The following is a 17,157-nucleotide window of genomic DNA, read 5'->3' on the forward strand; positions in this document are numbered from 1 at the left end:
TTCTATTTACCCCGTAACTTTCACTTATTTCACCTTATCAGTCCACTAAAATTTGTTTATGAAAAAATTTGAGGTGAGAAATAAGCAATTCAGTTGCTGAATCTTCACACATTAGATCTAATTTAAAAGTTTGTTCCAACTTTCGTAAGGCACGGGGCTCGCATCGCAACAGTACACAGGGATTACGGGGCCCACATTAATTTATTCAGTTAATGTCAGACAATAAAATAAATGAAAAATACCTCTGCAATAATAATGCTATTTTTTTATTGTTTTTTATTTTTTTATTACCACTGAATGTACTGTACCTGGGCTGGTCCACACCCAGAGTGATGCGACTCGACCGGGCTGACTGTCCTTAGTGCGCTGGGGGCAAGGGACTGTGAACTTACGTCTGGACCAATCACCATGCAGTTACGTCACTGATGGTTCCCCTTGTGCCCTGGAGGAGGAGCTAAAAAAATGCTCCTCAAAACTGAGTTCTAAGAACTACGAACGTTCCTAGTTCCTGCAGTGCGGACAAAAAAAGGGACTGTTCCTCCAAAAGGATTTTAGAACTATGAAAATGTTGCTGCAGTGCGAAAAACACTTATTGTGACCTACTTGTCTCCCATTAGAGTCCTTTTAGTTACTGTTTGAACATTTGCTGAAACCTGGCAGGCGCATCACGTCTTCTATGGTGGACAAGTTGCCTTTCGAATGGTTATGTCCTACTCTAAAATAATCAATCAACCACACCTTGTTTCCTCTAGTGTGTAATCCTTAATCTCTATGTAACGTCACCTTGCATCCAGCCACTTGCGCATACTTCCCTAACTTACACCGAATAAGTTTGAGTTTAGCCAATGTCTTATACATTTAGATCTCCATGCAGTTCAATAACGGTAAACCCATGTAAGCTTAGGTTTTATTAATTTGGTTCTAAATTTGAGCTGTACATTTTTTTATATATTACAATATCAAAAATAACAAAGCATACAAATTCAAATGTGATTATAGAGGAATATCTGCAGCCCTATTTTACTCACCACCAGTGCTACTATTCATGATTTAGATTTAATAATTTATGACAATGTTCTCAAAATACAATAATACAGATACAAAAATCTAATAAAGCCAAAATAATCAATCACACATGATGCCATTTCAATTTCTGCATTTTTGGACACGCAAAGCATGCTAGATGTCTTGCCATTGAAGAGGGAGGAAAAAGGGATTATATGCAGCGTTGGAAAGGTTACTACTGCAATGTAATACGTAACAGATTACTGATTACCCTCTTCAAATCGGTTTTGAACATTTCTGACGACTGCATATCGGAAACATAACCTGGCTTTCTTTTTACATTTATGTTCAAACAAACTCTTTTGAACTGAGCTCATAGGTCAAAAAAAGCCTACAGATACAAAGAACACGCAAAGATGGCCTTTCTAAGGCCATGAGTACTGTTTGTAGGCTACAGGCTTTCAGGTGGTGTGTTTTTTTATTTTTTTTAAACAACTTAAAGAGTGGGCGCACATGAAATGGAAACAGCCGTCAGTTCACCTCTGCCTCACGCTGCTTAAAGTGCAGCTCAAACATGGACCTCATGTTCCCAAGCTCAGCTCAATGAAAAATCACCGGCGTTTAGAAACAGCAGGCTTTGGTTTACCTGAGAATACCGCCTCAGATTGGATGTGGAATCCTCCAATCCTGAGGGTAACCTCACTGCCAACAGGCAAGGAAGTTACTCTCAGACACAATGTGCACTTTTGAAAGTTAATCATTTTGCTGTTTCTCAATTCATGGTGCTTCCAACCTACTTGTAAACCCAAACTCCGCCAAACCTTTCACCATCGTTCATCACTTTTTTATTGAAGTTGAAAATTGTGAAGTGAAAACTGTTAATTTAAGACGCCAATAAATGTTGAATGTAGCTCACTTTGGGTCGGATGAAATTTCACTTCAGATTTCAAAGCAAGACCATTTCCCCAAAAAATGCCTGTTTTTCCCTTGCTAAAGCACACTATACATTCATTGGCCACCTTCAAGCAGGATACTACTTTTCTTAATGTTAATTAACTTATTCCCTCAGGCGCCATCCTCGGCCGCTCCGAACCACAGGAGTGCGTCCACTACAACTACAACCCGTCGGGGGCGGAGAGCCGACTCAACCGCAGTGGTATCGAGACATGCCCCGGCGAGAAGGACAAGAGGCTCCACTGTTTTGCCACGTGGAGGAACATATCCGGTACCGTGGAGGTTGTCAAGCAGGGCTGCTGGCTCGATGACGTTAACTGCTATGACAGGTAAAGACCCCGCCCCCTCCTACTCCCCTCTCGAAGTTGCTCTCGGCTTTGGAGCTTCTGGTTTATTTTTAAAACGTCAAAAGCTAACCGGGTGAAAAGGGAGTAGTCCGGGGCTCTGCATAACAACAAGCGAACCGTATGACAAAAAAGGCGTCCAAGTGTAGCGAAACCGGTTTGCTAACAGAATTTAAATGTTAAGAATTGGACTTTGATCAAGTTGGCCCCCTGATGTATAAACTGGCCCAAAACGACCTCTCGATGTCAACTCATCCTACAAATGCATGTCTTATTGTTGTTGCTTAGTCGAGTCATAGCTCCTCCATCCACACAGACCAAACGTTTCACTTCCCCAGGTAGCAGATTGAGTTTGAGGGCTGCGTAACTCCAGTGAACACGTTTGCTGCAGTCATATCTTGTTTACATCATAGACATTGTTAAATGACTTAATCCCCACAACTGTTGCCGTCTGCTCGTCTCATGCCTTGAGTGGAGGGCATGTTGGCTGTTGGTGAGGACTTAAATTAAAATTCTCAGGAGAGTCACTGGAGAGAAAGGAGCAGATGCTCTGAGTCTGAGCTATCTGTGAGATAAAAGCCCGACTCCAAGCCAGTATGATTTCAGTGGGCCCGGTGAGAACGTGTCCGTGTTAATGTCGGTATAACAGGTTGACGAGCATGTTGGGCTTATTATTCTTACTGATGCCACCGGGTGACGTCTTCGACCAAATTTAAACCAGCAGCTGCGACGTTACGTGAGTCTCCGTCCGGGAAAGCTCCCAATTATGTCCCAATTTCATTGCATCTGTTTTCATTGCATGATTTTGGGTTAATTTGAAAGAAGTGGAAGGGAAAGAGTTGTGGGTCACCATCCCAGTAAAAATGAGTGTAAAGGAGGACAGACGCCTGGCTCAGTGCTGAAGCCGCACAGATGCAGTTAGTCCAATTTGAATACTTTTATCAAGGCAAAGCACACCCTGGATAGGACATATCCATTAACAGAAAGACTGAGCTACAGGAGCAAATTCACTTGAACAGTTAAAATCTGTGTCCTAACATATGCAGATGGTTGGGTATTCAGGTGTGCTGACATTGAGGTGATGACAACAAGAGGATATTGAGCAGATTGTTTCATTAAAAAAAAAAAAAAAAAAAAGGGGGGGGGGGGGTAAATCTGTCAACGATTTAGGAAGGTCATTTGGGTAACTAGATTTACCTAGTAGAAAAAGACCTCTAAACGACAACTGTTCTTGTGTGATATTGAGTTCAGATCAAATCTAGTTTAAATTCCGCGACGTTGTGCGTGTATATGCAAACCAATGCAATAATTACTTCAATCATCAAGTTACTGCAGTCATTGGATTGAAGCGTTGAAATGTAATTATAGCGACAGCCCAGGGAGTCTTTGGTCAGTTCTCCAACTCAAACTTCCAAGCACGTTTTCTCTGTCAAGCACAGTGGGAGGCCTCATTAAGTGAAAACAGGAGATGCCATTATGCTCTTTTATTGAAGGAAGATTCATGTGTTGACCTTCCAACCTCTCAACCACTCATGTGTATTTGGAGCTTGTCATTGGAATTGACCAATCTGGTGAAGTTGTTAGGTCATGCGTTCATACAAAGGAGGACAGAAGAAATCCACCAATTTTTGAGCAATTACAGGCTCAAATAAAGAGAGGAGGGACTCCAGTCGACACAAACGCTAACCCTGCTGCCCTGTGGTACATTCCTCATTCTAACCTTGAAAGCCACTTGCGGGTAATGCAATATTACCAGTCGAAAATGATAATTGTCCTTTTTTGTTCAATTAAGTGATGTTGCAATACATCTTTATGGACTCCTCTGGCAAATAACCAGAAGAAGGCTTTGTTGTAAGACCTTTTAATAGTAGAGAACAAATTAAATAGACAATGGGAATCATGTGTTTCCATTTCTTTCTCTGCTGCTACATTCCAACACTGGTATAACAGGGTTGCGTTTGCTGGATAAAGTGTGGTATGAGGTGTTAAAAAAAAATATATATATAAGTTGAGCTTTGATTAGAAGAATAATGAATTGGCTTCTTAAAAATAACCAGACTTCTAAATGTAGGCTCTGGGAACGGGGAAAATGCTTAGGAGGGGAATTCCCGTTCCACTTGAGGGGAACAATCGAAGCCACCGTGCCTTCCGAAATCTGGACAAGTGGGTAGCCCAAAAGGCGCCACCTCAACGGCTTTCAAAGTGCATTTGGGTCACTGTTGAATCAGGCAGCCTCTTTGACAGCAGCTTTATTTTCATAAATAAAAATGGCGCTTTCTTCTTCCAAGACAACCACAGCCAATACAGTTTGACCTTTTTTTGCTGTTCGAGGAGGCCATGCGTTGTGCATTAGCTTTTAGCGACGACAAGGTTCCCCGCGGCATGAGGCAAAACACACAACAAGAAAGTCAATTCCAGTTAAAATAATAAAAGCGTGTCATGCAATGAAATCTTTGTTTTGTTTTTTTGATGTTTTAGGTCAGGTGAGGAAGTTTCATTCCTTCTAGAATAGGTTTTTTTCAAACCAGCGTCTAGATGGAGCGTTCTTTTACATAAAAACGAATTTCTACTCTTGCCGGTGGGGCGGATGTGATTGACGGAGGGGTTTTTAAGTTGTGTAAAAAGATGTTGAGTGCACAGAAGTGTTGTGGACCTCTGACAGTGGCCAACGTCGCTGAACTGCGGCCTCGACTTGTTAAAACACTCTCTGAACTTGTAAAAAAGAACCCTCCACACTTGCTCTCAAGTAATATTTTTCACATTTACATATTGTGAAATAGCCTGAAAGCCGTCAGTTCCTTAACAAAGAAAAAAGTGTATTTATGCACGTTTTTATGGCTCACCGACACATCACCTCGCTCAAGTGTTACAGCACTTGACATTCTCTCGCCCCCCCCCTCTCAGAGAGGGACTTGTCGTAGCATGCCGCTGAACTCGTTTACCTCCCACCTGCAGGAACTGGATCGAGTTGCTTTCCTTTTTTTTTTTTTTTTTTTTTTCTTCCCCTCTTTTAGCATGTGTGGCGTCTTTCCATGTCTTTACCGCAGCACAAAAATGTAACAGCTAGCGCACGTCTTACTGACGCGTGCACTCAAGTGAAGCTCCCAACAGCTAGGTACAGCTCACACGAACACCCCTTCAAAACACAAAATCAATAAAGCCAAAATTACTCCAGATTCATGAGTCTGTTTTTATTTTCTCCACACAAGGCATTTAATGAGCTTGTTTATATTGTGTTGTTTCATGTTTCTTCCATGTGCCTCATGCCCCCGAAGCATAACGTTGTGAACTAACCGCAGAACCGCCATCTTTTTGGCGCTTTTTTTCCTTTTTACCTTTGCTGCCGTCCAAAATGTATTGAGACGACTGTTACAGGGATGTTCCATGAGCCCTATGAACATGTGTGTGCACTTCTGGTCTGCCATGTTAGCATCAACATGGTGCTCGCTGAGGATTAAAGGTTGTCACCTTAGAACATACAGTATATTGTTGCATATCTGCGCTTGTGTTCCATGTGACGGAAGCAACCTTTAAAAAGTATAGCAATGTTATACATTGGATTTTGGCTCACTGCCAACAGCCGTTTGCAACAGTAAAATAGTGCTGGAGGGGATGGGGTGCTGACAGACTCTGGCCTCAGTCACTCCGTACCGCACAGCGTCAGGATAAACAATGCGTGCGCACACACACACACACACACACAACCAGCTCCAGAGTCCTCATTTGGGATTCTTCTTAAAAGACGAAGGGGGGGTGGGGTTCTTGTAGAGATCTTGTTCCCGGCATTTGTTGCCGGGAGTTAAGGAACACTGTGCTGTTAAAATAAGTCGTCGTCGTCTCCCCCCTTCATCAGATATGCTCCCATTACTGTCGTAAAAAGCAACGTTTGCAGCGATGGATCAGGCGTCTGGAGGAGTCGTTGTGCCTCAGCCTGCGGCTTCACATGCCGCAATTGGGGGAGGGAGGGGGCGTGGTGGTGGCGGCAGAGAGTGTGGCCTGAAACCGGATTTGAAGTGTGTGCGAGTGGGTTGGAGCGAAGGAGAGAAACACAGGAGTTCCACCGGTGTCGACTGGCTTTGGTGGAGAGTAAAGGAGAAATAAAGAACAGAAAATCCATTCGATCCGGTTTAGCTTGGGCGCCAGCAGGAATCTGCTCTCCACAAGGGTACTGTCCACGTGGTTCACTTACATTTAAACTTGTTTATTCCAGCATGCCAACCATCAAATAACTCTAGTGATGAATTTGGGAATATTTTGGGGTGTTTTCATAAGAAATATTTGAGAAACAATCATTAGTAATGCGACCAAGCAGCTAGAGACATTGATTAGAGCGGCTATTGTCAAATTTCAGAAAATTGCAATATTGTAATGCAGCCTCAAAGACATTTAACAAAACATTTAACTATATCACAATAATGTGATAACTCAAATCGCAGATGATATCTAGTCTGGTATGACAATATCAATATTATATATTTTCCAGCCCTATTACATAGCACACACGTGAGCTGGTAGAACTGTGCCTGGCCCAAGAAAGAAAAGTGTCCAATTTACACCTCAGAGGTCTTGTATTACTGTAAAGCCATTAAACTGTCAAGCCCTTCACTTGCTAACAATTGCTACTTTTTGAGGCGTCAAGTATTTCTCCCCTAATGTTTCCAGTGTTTCCCCTGGAATTGTTTTCAGGCCTGGTGGTATGTAACGAAAAAACCCTAAACACCCTCAGCCTGCGGCGTAACGAAAAAACCCTAAACAGAGGAGGCACACGGGATGTCATATTGGCGCAGCTTCGATCAGATGGCGCAGCTTCGGTCAGATGGTGCAGCAGGCGTTCTTCAATTTATATTTGCGTTCAAATTAAAACTTAATACAAGGTAATCACAAGGAGAGGATGACTTAATAAGCTGCATTTATTGAATAAAAACGAGCTGTTTAACCAATAACCTTTGTAAAATATAAGCACATCATGAACACAGTGTGCATGATTTATTGCTTCACTATCTTCCATGGCTTGGAGAAAGATTTCACCATGGCATCAGGATATGGAGATTTTGCCACAGGCGGCCAATTTATTGAAATCTTCATGCAGGCCCCCCAAGTGCTTTCCCCGCAGCCTGTTCCCGAGGTCCCTTTTCACCTACCAAAAGCGAAGATTTCATGTTCACAGTTCACACTGCCCACAGGAACGGGCGATCTTGCTCTGCGGTAATTCAAACTGACTCTGGTTAGGATTACCACGGTATTGAGCTCATTACCATCATCACTGCAAATAAAAATAAATATGCCTATGAAATAAATCCTGAAATAAATGAAGTCGCAAAATCAAAATATATAAATGAGTCAATATACTCCCAATGGACCAGGCGGAGGCAGTGGTGCACCGAGCCCCGCACGGCCAGGATCTTGCATTACTTTGGTTGTGTCGCGGGGCTTCACGAGACCCTCCGAATATTATGCAAAGTTGCTGGAAACACTGCTTTCATCGGAACCCAACCAGAGATTCTGGAAGAAACCCTTTCACTATTTACTCAAAGTGCCAACGTGTTATTTTTGACCACTACATCAGTTTATCAGAATCAAATCAAAACAAACCAAATCAGAATCCCGAATCCAACTCAAGTCTTCTCTCTCTCTCTTTCTCTCTCTCTCTCTTTGGGGGCTCTCTTATCTTGTGGAATGCTGGTTTGATGCTGATTCTAGTTTTAGCCCTTTCCTTGTTTGACATTAATTTATGCAAAGAACAGGGGTGCTTTGTTCCAGACTTTGTTCTCGCTTTCTGCAGCACACTTCACATCGAAATCTGCCGTCTTATTCCTTCCACGGAAGGTAGTCTTGTGTCCAGAGAGGTAGAATGAGCCAGTAGACCGACCGGGCCAATTACGACCAGCCGGCCATGTACCAAATGTCGTCTTGTAACGCGATGCCATACTTAAATGGTTTTGAAAGATGTCAAGTTTGACCCACATAACCCTCCGTCCCCTCCTTGTTTTACAGGAATGAGTGTGTAGAGAAGAAAGAAGCTCCAGAGGTGTTCTTCTGCTGCTGTGAGGGTAGCATGTGCAATGAGAAGTTCTTCTACAACCCGGACAAGGTGATCCTGATTCCAAGTACGTTTCCAGTTCATTTTTATTTTTTATTTTTTTTTGTGTATATGTTTGTACATGTGCTCCTCAACCTGGAAAAAAAATGTTGGTTTTCTTTTTAGCTCCTGTTTTTTGTCTGGGTGCCCAGAACACCTGCCTGGTGAAGGCTGGTGAAACAAAACAATTGTATTCTCCTTAAGCTTTTAGCTGGCTTCCCACTCATTGTTACATTTGAAAAACAAAAACGTACCTCGCCAAGGTTGTCTCGGTCAAATAAATACACATCTACCATTGGGGACAAACCAAAAGCCCTCATTTTATATCGCATTAATAACTACTCAATCAGAAAGCGGCCATGTTTTACCTTCAGCTGCAGCGTCCTGCCCCAACCTTTCTCTCTCTCTTTACCCTCAGCATCTTTTTTCACGCCACTCTTTTCAGGAGATGAGATTTTTTGTGTGTGTGTGTGTGTGTGTGTGTGTGTGTGTGTCCTCAAAGCCAGGAACAGGCTTGCACAATGGAGTGTAATAAAGCTTCACCGGGAGAAAGGGGAGGGGGGGCTTTGTTTGGTGAGAACTATCTTATTTTCTCTTTCCTATTCTCTCCTCTGCCTTCCACTTATGCAACCCGTGGTTTATTTTTGGAAGCGGCTAACTAGATGTGGAATGCCCTGGATATTTGGAACGTAGTAGCGGTGGGGGTGGGGGGAGAGAAAAGAAAAAAATATCCTCATCGCCCCTCTGATGACAAGAGAGTCTGCGTAGCAAACAAGCGAGCCTGGCCGGCGCACAGGGCTGCTGCCTTTTTTTTTTTTTTTAACCCAGCAACAGTGCCTATCTGGGGTCTGAGGGGATGGGGGTTGGGTGGTTTGGGGAGAGAGGTTTAGAGGGAGGGAGGGAGGGAGAGAGAGTGACCCGCTGACCAGGGATCTGGACCGGGGCTGAGTGGCGTGTGCCGTGCGGTGGTGATCCTTAATGCCCCGCGGTCAAGGGGCGGGGCTGTGTGTGTGTGTGTGTGTGTGTGTGTGTGTGTGTGTGTGTGTGTGTGTGTGTGTGTGTGTGTGTGTGTGTGTGTGTGTGTGTGTGTGTGTGTGTGTGTGTGTGTGTGTGTGTGTGTGTGTGTGTGTGTGTGTGTGTGTGTGTGTGTGTGTGTTCAAGCAGCACGAGGGAGGGGGGTGGAGAGGGCTGAGCTGCTGCTGTGTTTTCCAGCTCAAAGGGGCTAATCCGGGCTCTTATCCTGCACGCAGCTAAAATTGAGCGCCCGACCGGCGAGCTGAAAAAAAAACCCCAAAAAAAAAACAGGCAGAGTTGGGGGGCGGGAGTGTGACGAAGTGAAGGTTTGGTGGGGGTTGAGGGTTTGGGGGAAGCATTGCCAGGCGTGCGTGAGAGGGAGCGAGGGGGGTTGGGGACAGCGTGCTCTGCTCGTTTTAGCGATGGTTGCGTCATGAAACTGCAGCCATGCAAAGGAAAGCCGGTGCAACTCAGGTCATCTCTCTCGCTCTCGTTCTCCAGCTTTCTCTCTCTCACTGGCTCTCCCGTTCTCTTGCACACTTGCACACTATCTCCATCGCTCTCCATCTATCCGCACACAGTTTGATAGATGCACACGGCAACTGCTGGTGTGAGATCATGTCAGGAGCGGATGTTGTGAAACGCAATACAGACCCTTCTCTGGACTGTATTGCTCCGCAGCAAATTGGTCGACATCTGAAATTAGACAGTGTCTGTCCGGCCATTTTTTTTAAATGAATTAATTTATATATTTTTGTGTCACATGTATCTGTGAACCTTGAGGAGAAATGGACAAGTTATTTGACCAATGCTGGCGACCTAGAAGAAAAATGCATAAATAGGCTTTGCCTGTCAACAATTGAGGCAAACATGAAATGACTGTGATCCTCAAAATGCCAAATAAATGTGATAAGATTGTTTTTGAAAGGTTCATTCGGGGGTTCAGTCCCTGTCGACTTCAAGATCCTCTTGATTAACATATTATTCACTACTAAGGCTGCACGGTGTGGAAAAAGTATGGCAAACTTGTCGAAGATTGGGATTGCAATACAGCAGGAAATAAACCAAATAGCAAATACTGTATGTAACAATATATCCATATGTTATGATATATTGAGTTTAGTCTAGTTTCACCCAGGGTCAAATTTCTTGCTGCCGGGGAGTTTAATTGGCCTTTAAAAATCTTGACATTGTGCCAGGGCCAACTTAAGTTTTCTCTTAATGTTGGCCTGCTAACGTTGGCTCGTGGGCAGACCCGTGCAATCAAACCGAAAAGGTTCCGATTGGAGCCATCCCGCTACAGTAGCCCTTGGCTGTCGCTGCATCTTGGTACGCGCTGACCTTTCTCCCTCTCTCTCTCTCCTCCCACCAGCTACTTCCAACCCGGGCCCCCAGAAGCCCCTGGTGCTGACCACACTGATGTACTCACTGGTGCCCATCATGGGGATCACGGCCTTCGTGCTGTTCTCCTTCTGGATGTACCGCCACCACAAGCTAGCATACCCACCCGTCCTGGTGCCCACCCAGGTGAGAGACCACCAGAGAGACGGCTGGATAGAATTATGTTCTTGTTATACGTTCTTCTTTTTTTTTAAATCTTTTTGGTCATGTTGGGCGGTGTCGTGTGTGTGTGATGGTTTTTGGTGACTTGTTTTTAATGAGTGCTGAACCAATCCCTAATGTAGCTGTTCTCCTCTTGAAAAGGGACAAAAGTTTCACTTTGTGGTGTTTGATGCTATTTTAGTCCTTGACAGAGTGACATGGTGCCTAAAAATGCCTCAACTCGCTCCTTCCATTCAGCGACCCTTCTGCCAATTTGTTAAAAACCGGTGCCAACCGATGCGACAGGCTTTGGGCTATCGCTGTCATCTGGCGCATTCAGAGGTGTGTGCCCGCCAGGTGACAAACTCTCAGCAGTTTTTCCCCTGGGCGACTTATTCCGTGTTTAGTGGTTGGAAAGGGCTGCGGCTTCCGAAGGTGAGTGGATGACGGAGACGCAGACAATACAACCCACAGATACAGTGTTTATTGGGTCATGGCGGAATACAGTGCTTAGACTAACTCAGGTTTTCTTGCGCTCTGGCCCTGAATCGTAATAGTTCTTCCAACTCTGTAGAGCGATAAATCAGCTGGTATTAGTAGTTTTTGATGCTCAGGTGTGCTTCTTACTTTATCCAAGATGGAGGCAATGGGTGCTGTCTCCTTGAAAATCCCCCTGATTTTTTTCTTCATTCGTTTTCTTCATTCGGAGTTCCTAACCACTGATATCGGAGGTGGACGTGCCCGATATTCGCCAACCGCGCATCAGCCCTTGACCGACCAGGAAGCCCTTAAACCTTTGCCTGTTTATCCCTTCCCCTAGGACCCCCACCCCTTAAACAAACCCCTCAAACGCCCAAACAGCCGTACAGGCATACGTGGACTTGTGCTGCAGGCGGTTGTGGGGCATCTCCTGATGAGAACCGCCCACATGGGTGGATGGGCACCATTCTGTGTACAGGCGCCCTATCAACTTCCCGCTGATCGTGTGTGTGTGTGTGTGTGTGTGTGTGTGTGTGGGGTCTTCCTCCACTCATCACCCACACCACGGTGCAGAACACTGAGTGCAAGAGAGCGTGTCGAGTGGGGGGAGGGGGCGGATTAATAATGCAGGCTCCCTCCCTCCCACTCGCTCTCGCTCTGCCACTCGTGTGTGTGTTTTCCCCTCGCGCTCTGCAAGCTCTTTTGATCGCACCCATCCCTCCCTCCCCCACCACAGCACTTCGAAAAAGCTAGGCTGCATGCAGGTCAGCGAGCTACAGCGGATGTTTGATCGATATCAAGCCAAGTGTATAAGAGTCACACCTGTATGGCCACCGTTAGGGTAGCTGTCACCCCCGCTGCCATGCCGTGCGTGCGTACGTGCGTGCGTGCATGTTTGTTATTACATTTTTTTTATGGTTAGATGGCAGCGCGTGGCGTGCACAGCTGTAGAAGCAGGGGCCCTCGCGAGGTGTGGACCTGGGCCTCACCCAGCCTCCCAACATCCATTCCCAGAGTGCAATATGATCCAAGAAGCAGGGAAGAGCTTGTTCATTATTCATCGGCCTCCTACAGGCACCTTCTGAGTAAGCATGGCTTTCAGCAGAGAGGGGAGACAGGGGGGGGAGACCAACCAACTGGCCATAGAGAGGTGGTGGCACATTGGAATGGAAAATAAAGCCTGCAGCGTACGCGCTTGGGAATGCCTCGCTATCTTCTGTAGAAAAAAACACACGTATTTGTCATTTCAACGCATGTTTCCAAATTGACAACTCTGACTTAAGCTGCTTTCACACCTGAACTCTGGACAATGTCCAGATAATCAGGTCCAGACATTGTCCGTAGTTGCCTTTTTAATGCATGTAACACGCAACCAGAGACTGTCCGTGTTGGACTCGTTTACACGACCTGGAAATACTCAGTTTGGTTTGGACGAAGGACGGAACCCGGGTAAAGCATGCAGGAGGCAGGACATGACGCATGACGCTGCAGACGCTGGCGGACGAGGCCACGGACTTGTCTTTTTTTGGCATTGATTCTCCATGTATTTGGACATATCGGCAATACAAACGCAAGAGTGGAAAGGAATGTATAGAAAAGTAGAAAAGAGTACGAAGCCGCTACTCTCTGTGCGCGAAGATCCGCACAAAGGTAAATAAGTGGCGCAGGATAGAGATGTCATCAACATGTGACTTGCTCACTCCCTCGCCGTGAATGCTCCGGACAATAACCTACTCTGTTCACACATAAGAGGCTGGCTGGATAAAGTCCGGTTAATGTCCGGTCCAAATGATTCAGACATTTGCGCTCACACATACAGCTCCCCTGGGTAATGTCTGGATAATTTCAGGGTTGCAGTGTATGTGTGAAAGCAGCACAATTCTGCATGGTTCCCTTCATTTATTTATTTATTTTCAAAATTTCCAACATGGCGACTCACACAGAGAAAACAGACAGCCATGCTAATGATGGTAGCTTGCATTAGCCTGACTACCACACAAAGGGAATCGGGAACCATCAGTCCCAAAATTTCAAGAACCTACCATATCGAACCTTTCATCAATTCTTGCCACAGATTGTCCGATTTTTCATCACTATTTTAGTATAGCGAAAACAGACACTAGAATAGTCTGCCATTGCATTCTGCCGTGGGTGTCTATGTGCGGTGATGCATCAAACGCAGCGTGTTGGCCTCAGGTACTTCTCGTGCACAAACCGGGGATTCGGTTTGTTTTGTGCAGAGACGTTCGCCAGGTGGGCGGCCATTATGTAGAGACTCCGAGAACTGCTCCCACCTGGTGAGCAGAGGAGCGTAAACAAACTCTCCTTCTGTGGATTCTTACCAATTGGAAGAGTCTCCCACTGCCGCCGCGTTACATAGCAAGGAGCCGCAATGGAGTAAGGAGTGGCTAATTAGCCGCTTTTCAGATTTGTTGTCACAATTTTTCTTCTGAAAACAATTTATCTTGTTCGTACCTCAAAAGCACACGGTACCTCAATTTGTTGATGGTTGTGGAAATAGTCTTCCCATTACAGAAGTGCAGGAGTTATGATTTACTAGTTAAGTATTTACACAAAAACATCCAGTTTATCCAAAATGAAGTACCAAAGCAACAGGGAGACGCTGTGACGCGACATGGGACACACTGGGTTTTTGTTTGGGACGGGACGGGACTGTCCCTTAACTCAGTTGTTTTTCAAAAAAATTAGTTCGGAAACACAAAAATAAATTGATCCAAAATAAAAAGACAGGACAATCACCACGGAACGCACACATGTTACAGCGCTGTCTGGAGGAGAAAAAACTTCACTTGAATTAGCTGATTTACATTTACGTTTTGCCTCAAATGCAAAGTATTTCCAAGCAGCACTCCAGTCGCGGAGGCTCTGTACTTGCCATCTTCAATGAGCTGATATCAGAACAAACTGGGGCAAATGAGAAGAGTTAAAACAGAGAGTGAGTGAGAGGAGGCGGGCCTATGTGGCCGCTGCAGCGGTGTGTGTGTCAACTCGCTGTCAGAGGGAAGAGAGCGAGGAAGCGCTGGTGCTACCGGTGTATATAGTGTGGAAAATGGGTATTGAAAGAGTTTCAAATATTCAGAATCGATAAGAGAATTAATCGGTCAACCATGAGCACTTGGTCTGTTTGGAAAGATAAAAGAATAATTTGAAATAGCACCTGTTATAGTTATATTATTTATGTACTGGTAACTGTTTTTACATGCGGTTAATGGTTTACGTTGGGTGGGGTGTGATGACGTCACGGCTAGTTGACAAATCGACTGAAATGCTTGTTAGTAATCTACCACAAAAAAAAGAAATGCCCATCTATCGTCCCCGGACAACCCCGCCTACATTGAATAGTGATGCATACCAAGAAATCACAACTTACAAACACCCGCTGCAATCAACTTTGTAATTTGGTGTAGGGCCGGGCGATACAGCCAAAATCTTCTATTCCTATATCGGTAATTTCATACCTCTAACGATATCTAGCACATTTTCTGTATATCAAATGAATTCATCTGGTTTTTTTTACGCATGGCAAAGCCTGTTTGTGACGCAGCACAAGAAGGCGCTTACTGGGGATCTCAAATTCACAGGAGGGGTAAAATAAGTGGGTACAAAATGAGCGATGTTCATATTTTGTGGATTTTGACTTATCATATATGCTAAATTGAAGATGTTAAACCACATCCACTGAAACCTTGAACCTTAAATGCGATTGGCAAACATGTTAAAAAATGATTTAAAAAAATAAATAAAATAATCAATGAATGTGTGCAATTTGAGATATAGATATCCTTATCACACAAGTTAATGTTTAGCCACAAAACATGAGATGTTTTTCGTCAACAAACCTTGAAATAGTTTTGTCAACAAACCTTGAAATAGTTTTGTTAACAAAGGACAGCGTGTTTTTTCTTCTGTGTTTGCATTCGATCCCACGTGCAGATAACCTAAGGAAACGTGACTCCAAATGGCGTAAGATCTTGATAGAAAGCAATTCTACTGCTGATTTGCAACATAACAAAATGGTCTTAAAGAAATATATATATACCATTATAATTGTTCTCTCATCTTACGATATATATGGTACAGCCTACTGTGCTATGAAGTTATTATACAAAAGCAATCGGCATCGATGAATTTGTTGACGTGTTTATTTTGCCTGGGTTTCCGTAATCACGAGGGTCTTTTGGGGCATCTTGTCATTTTCACAACTGTTGTCTTTTTGAGGCGAAGTGAGAGGTGCTGCGGCATCAGCCAAAATTGAGTCCTCGATCCCAGCTGGCCCAACTTCAACTCCACCATCTGCGTAAAAGCAAAGTCAGCCTCTCTATACACACACACACACACACACACACACACACACACATTGAGAGAGCTCTACAAAATCAACAGTAGGTGCTTAATTCTGAACCAGTTTTCATGAAATTATTATTATTATTTTTTTTATAAACATGAGAAATTGATCATGATACTTGTTGGAATTAAATTCAGTTACTGGGGGCGGATCTAATCATACTTTTTCATCCACCATGTTTAAAGGAAGAAGGTTTCATACATGCCTCGTATTGCATTTTAATTTAACAATTGAGTATTGATTGAATATTGTATATATTGTAAGATTTTATTTAAACATTGGACATCTTGAATGTTGATTTAATTTAAGACCATGGGCAAAAGTTCCTGCTTTAAGTGTTTAACGGAATAAATGGAAAGCGAAGTTATCCCTTTTTGTTTTTGATTAGTTTTTTTCTTATCTGAAAAATTATCCAATCTGTGACTCAAAACCATGATACAATCCAAACCGTGAGTTTTGTTCCGTTGCGCCCCTTTCATTTACAGATCGGGTCCTTTTTTTTTTTTTTTCCCTCCATGGTGTTTGTTTTTTTGTGCTGTGTACTCAGTTAGCCCATTAGTTGTTTTGCACGAGCAGGTGTGTGTGTGCACATACGTTACAAAACCTGTGCGTGTATGTATGTATGTTTTAATGCAGCGTGGGGGTGGGCTGGGAACGTAATCACACTCCGTTAACAACCATTGCGAAATTCTGTGGGAGGCTGCTGGCAGCTGCTGAAACGCTTACCGTCAGCTTGTCACTTTTATAGCATCCCAAGGCTGAGCACACTGGCAGTAGGCAGCGCGGAGAAAGGTGCGGCTTCCTCGCCGTGTAGCCTCAGCTGGCCTTAGCGTGAGTGTGAGAAAGAGAGAGAAAGCATATCAGCAGGACATTCCAATGTGCGATGGGACGGAATGCTTCCTGTTACTCATATCGGCTCACTGTTTTTCTCAGTTTATCAACTAGTTTGTTTTCGTTGTCGCACGTGGATCTGCTGTGTGTGTGTGTGTGTGTGTGTGTGTGTGTGTGTGTGTGTGTGTGTGCGTGCGTGGGCGCGCCGATGCTGAGGAGGTCCAGGGTCATTCTGTTGCCACTTATTCCTGCCTTCCTTCCATGACTCATGCCGAAAACTGTTTTTGTTTCTCTGCCTTCCGTTTCCTCAACCAGCACGCCTTTCATATTATGATCGAGGTAAGACAACCAGTCTGATACAGCTGTTGGTTCGTCAACTTCACCAGAAACCCCCCCCCCCTTTTTTTTTCTTCCTTTGAGCCTTTCACATCGATATACAGTATAAATATTTATATTTTTGTTTTTTTTTTACCCCCCCATTATGTTTGTGGGCTTGATTTTGATCAATTTAATTTTGCATCTTCCATTTTTCGTCATCAGTA

General features: G+C 44.2%; 1 protein-coding gene across 4 annotated transcripts in view; it reads left to right on the top strand.

The window, feature by feature from the left end:
- acvr2aa (activin A receptor type 2Aa) overlaps positions 1–17,157 on the top strand; it is a gene marked incomplete at both ends in the record, with an annotated part of 46,217 nt that overhangs the window by 13,554 nt on the left and 15,506 nt on the right. Inside the window, 4 exons of one of the 4 annotated variants that reach the window (XM_080019679.1) lie at positions 2,075–2,288; positions 8,298–8,410; positions 10,703–10,923; positions 16,931–16,954. In XM_080019679.1, coding sequence (XP_079875805.1) covers positions 2,075–2,288; positions 8,298–8,410; positions 10,703–10,923; positions 16,931–16,954 — 572 coding nt within the window. The remainder of the gene's footprint in view (positions 1–2,074; positions 2,289–8,297; positions 8,411–10,702; positions 10,924–16,930; positions 16,955–17,157) is intronic. The other 3 variants (XM_080019681.1, XM_080019680.1, XM_080019682.1) reach the window with 3 other exon arrangements.

This window comes from Zeus faber (genome assembly GCF_960531495.2).
Source record: "Zeus faber genome assembly, chromosome: 18".
In the NCBI taxonomy this organism is placed as follows: Eukaryota; Metazoa; Chordata; class Actinopteri; order Zeiformes; family Zeidae; genus Zeus; species Zeus faber.